The 3,784-nt window shown below is 38.9% G+C and overlaps 1 protein-coding gene across 1 annotated transcript in view; it reads left to right on the top strand.

The window, feature by feature from the left end:
• cdh23 (cadherin-related 23) overlaps positions 1 to 3,784 on the top strand; it is a gene marked incomplete at its 5' end in the record, with an annotated part of 152,643 nt that overhangs the window by 66,183 nt on the left and 82,676 nt on the right. The window contains 5 exon segments of the mRNA XM_014005461.1: positions 311 to 699; positions 2,550 to 2,651; positions 2,810 to 2,812; positions 2,949 to 3,098; positions 3,188 to 3,316. Of these exon segments, the coding sequence (XP_013860915.1) occupies positions 311 to 699; positions 2,550 to 2,651; positions 2,810 to 2,812; positions 2,949 to 3,098; positions 3,188 to 3,316 (773 nt within the window).

Raw genomic sequence — 3,784 nt, 5'->3', positions numbered from 1 at the left:
GAGTTCAGCTGGTGTCTTGGCTTTCAATGCCTTTTCACACTCTGTTTCTTCATGTGTTCAATACTTTTTCCCTGTGCCATTCCACATTATTACAAAAACTTCATTTCTGGACATTTATGGTTTGATTTCTTTGTATGTATGGATCACTTGGGTTGTTACCGACATCTGGTGAAAATTTCATGTCATTAGAACCTCTAGTAGTATATTTACTGAGAAAAATGGTGACGTGTTCAATACTTATTTTACCTGCTGTAACGTTTGAATCCCTCTAAGCTTGCAGTAAATCTGTTTTTTATGACTTCCTGTCCAGGCGACGGTGGAGCCGTGGCGTACGCCATCGTGTCCGGCTCGGACCGTAAGTTTGACATCGACGTGAGCACGGGTCTGATCACCACCTTGGACTACCTGGACTACGAGACGAAGACCAGCTACCTGATGAACGTGTCCGCCACCGATCAGGCGCCGCCGTTCCACCGCGTTTTCTGCAGCGTCTACGTGACGCTGCAGAATGAGCTGGACGAGGCCGTGGCCTTCTCCGCCCCCGGCTACGAGGTGTCCCTCCGAGAGAACATAGCCACGGGGACCGAGGTGATCCAGGTGCAGGCCAAGTCGGCCGACAACCTGAACCAGCTGACCTACAGCTTTGACCCCGACACGTCCCCCGCCGCGCTGGCGCTCTTCAAGATCGACAGCGTCACGGTGAGTCAGGGAAAACATCCCGGATAATACGGAAGAATAACTAGAGAAAATCACTGTGAAGGCTGACAGCTGGAAGATTTTAGCTGTAAGCTGCTAAAACAGCTGAAATGGTTTAATAGCTAAATGGTTAGCGTTGAATTTGAACAGCTGATTTTACTGAAATATAAAAACAAAAGTAAGATATCAGTAGAAAAAGAGCAAAAATGTGTCAAAATAGCAACTTTACACAAAGGTAGCTAAAAAAATGTCTAATTTGTGACCTTCATAAGTAGCTAAAACATGCTAATCAAAGCTAAAAGTCATTAAAATTAGTAACAAACAAGTTGAAATTAGCCGACAGACGATTTAAAATTTCAAATTGGCAGAAATCAAGAAAAATCACCTAAAAGTTGCAATTTGTTGTACAACAGCTACAACAGCCATAATTAGCACAAAAAGCTAAATTGTAGCTGAAAAAGCTGAAACTAGTAAAAAGAAGCTAAAGGAACACATACATGCCGAATTAAGCAACAAGAAGCTAAAATTTTCACATAAAGGTGAGTTTTGCTGAAAAAAAGCTCAAATTGGTTATGTAGCTAAAAACACAAAAAACAGCTGAAATGAGCAGAAAGCAGCTGAAATGGTTTAATAGCAAAATGGTTAGAGTTGAATTTGAACAGATGATTTTACTGAAAGTAGAAACACTAAAGTAAGAAATCAGTAGAAAAAGAGCAAAAATGTATTAAATCTGCAATTTTACACAAAATAAGCTAAAAATGTCTAATTTGTGACGTTGATAAGTAGCTAAACATGCTAATCAAAGCTAAAAGTCACTAAAATTAGCAAAAAGAAGCTAAAAGTAACAAACAAGTTGAAATTAGCCGACAGACGATTTAAAAATTCAAATTGGCAGAAATAAAAAATACTAAAATTTGCAATTTTTTGTGCAACAGCTACAACAGCCGTAATTAGCACAAAGAGCTAAATTGTAGCTGAAAAAGCTGAAACTAGTAAAAAGAAACTAAAGGAACACATATATGCTGAATTAAGCAACAAGAAGCTAAAATTTTCACATAAAGGTGAGTTTTGCTGAAAAAATCTCAAATTGGCTAAAAAGTAGCTAAAAACAGCTGAAATGAGCAGAAAGCAGCTGAAAGAAGCTTAAAAAGTTGAAAGTAGCAGGACAGCAAAACAAATGTCAGAATGATGGCTAACAAAGCGAAAAAAAAGCTAAATAAATAAATAAATAAATAAATAAATAAATAAAAAAGCTGAAGGAAGCTGAAATTTGCATAAATAAGTTAAAAAAGCAGAACCAGAATAAAAGGTCAAAAGTTCAGTAGAAACTTACGAACCTGAAGGGTTTAAAGATGTTGAAGACAGCTCAGAAAACAAATAGTGGAAAAAGGCTAAATATCTCAAAAAGTATAAATTGCTGAAATACCACAAGTCGTAGCCGAAACGTCGTGAAAGAGCCGAATATTTTGATATTACGAATTGTTGAAAAATTACGCAATTTGAGTTACAAACAACGTATGGAAGTAAAAATGTTTTAAATACTGACAATTCTTGATAAATATTCGTACAATAAATTCATCTGTACACAAGTCTGTGCGTCTGTATTCGAAGTCTGGATACTTTCAGCAGTACTCTCCTAGTTTCCTGCAGAGATGACCTTCTAACAGGTCTTATCCATTAACTGCGTCTCTGCTGTGATTTAGTCTYGTTGTTTTTTTGACTGTAAACTGATCAAAACTTGTGTTGTTTGAAGTCGTTTGATTCTTTGATAAATGAGAGATGAAGTTTCTTTGTTTGGATACTTAGAGTTTCACTGACTCAGAGGTACCTGTGTGGTGTGGTGGTTGTTTCAGGGCCGGATCACAGTGAAGGGTCTGGTGGACAGGGAGAAGGGGGACGTGTACACCCTGACCATCGTAGCTGATGATGGGGGACCGAAGAAGGGCTCCACCGTGGTACGAGACCTCATTTGAAATGTAGCTGTTTGAACCCTGAACGTGGCCGAACTTGTTTTGTGTTTTAAATATTACTGCACAAAGTTTTGTGTGTATTTTGTCGTAGAAGCTTAAAGGCGTTCCTCTTTTATTATTTGCATCTTTCGTTGGGACTGTAGAAGGTAAGAATCTGTTTCACATGAAGGTTTTTTATCCGTCACCACTGAGTTTTAGTTGTTTTGATCGATCTTTAAAGGTAAGCACCAGTGTTGTTTTTACGATGAACAACCTACAGATGATTTTTTTTCCTGCCTTCAGGTATCCATCACCGTTCTGGACGAAAACGACAACAGTCCAGAGTTCGACATTACCTCTGATAGGACTGTGAGCGTTCCAGAAAACACAGCCATGGGCACGATGGTGGCGGTGGTGCTGGCCCGAGACCGAGATGCTGGATTAAACGGACTGGTGAGGAGGATTAAAGGAGGAACAACCAGTTCAGCTCCTCAGCTCAGGAAGTTAAAACCTTCGTCGTCTTGTTTGTGGTTTTTCCTCAGGTGAATTTCACTCTGGTGGCCGGGAACATGCAGGATGTTTTCAAGATCAAGACGGTGAACTACAGCTACGGGGAGGTTTACGTCAACGCTCCTCTGGACAGAGAGTCAGTCGACCGCTACCTGCTGAAGGTCAGGAGCCACGCGGCTCAACTTGAAGATGTTTTGATGGCTTTGTAACACTTTCACAGTTTACACTGAGACCTCAGCTGTCAATCAACACAAACTGTCTGATTAGATGTCACACAGGGCTGCAACCATACAAAAATTCACAATTCAGTTTGATATTTTAGTCTCACGCTTCGATATTACTTCGATACAAAAAGAGAAATGCCCACGCCCTTCTTAACTTGTAATTTATTGAAATCAGTTATGAACATTTGTTTAACCTCAAAAGTCCAGTTTTTAATTTAAATGTTGCTGAAACAGAAAGTTTCTCAGTGGATCTGTATGAGGTGCCGTTTGTAAAGTTACACAGTCAAAAATTACCACCAATGTTTTTGTTTTATTTAGTCTTTTACAAGAAAAAAAAGACATTTTTCAAAGTCAGTTTTTCACCATATGATTCATACATTTATAAATGTCATAGTTTATAAACTA

The sequence above is a fragment of the Austrofundulus limnaeus genome, unplaced genomic scaffold (assembly GCF_001266775.1).
Source record: "Austrofundulus limnaeus strain Quisiro unplaced genomic scaffold, Austrofundulus_limnaeus-1.0 Scaffold30, whole genome shotgun sequence".
Classification (NCBI taxonomy): domain Eukaryota; kingdom Metazoa; phylum Chordata; class Actinopteri; order Cyprinodontiformes; family Rivulidae; genus Austrofundulus; species Austrofundulus limnaeus.
This window is presented reverse-complemented; position numbering and strand designations above follow the sequence as displayed.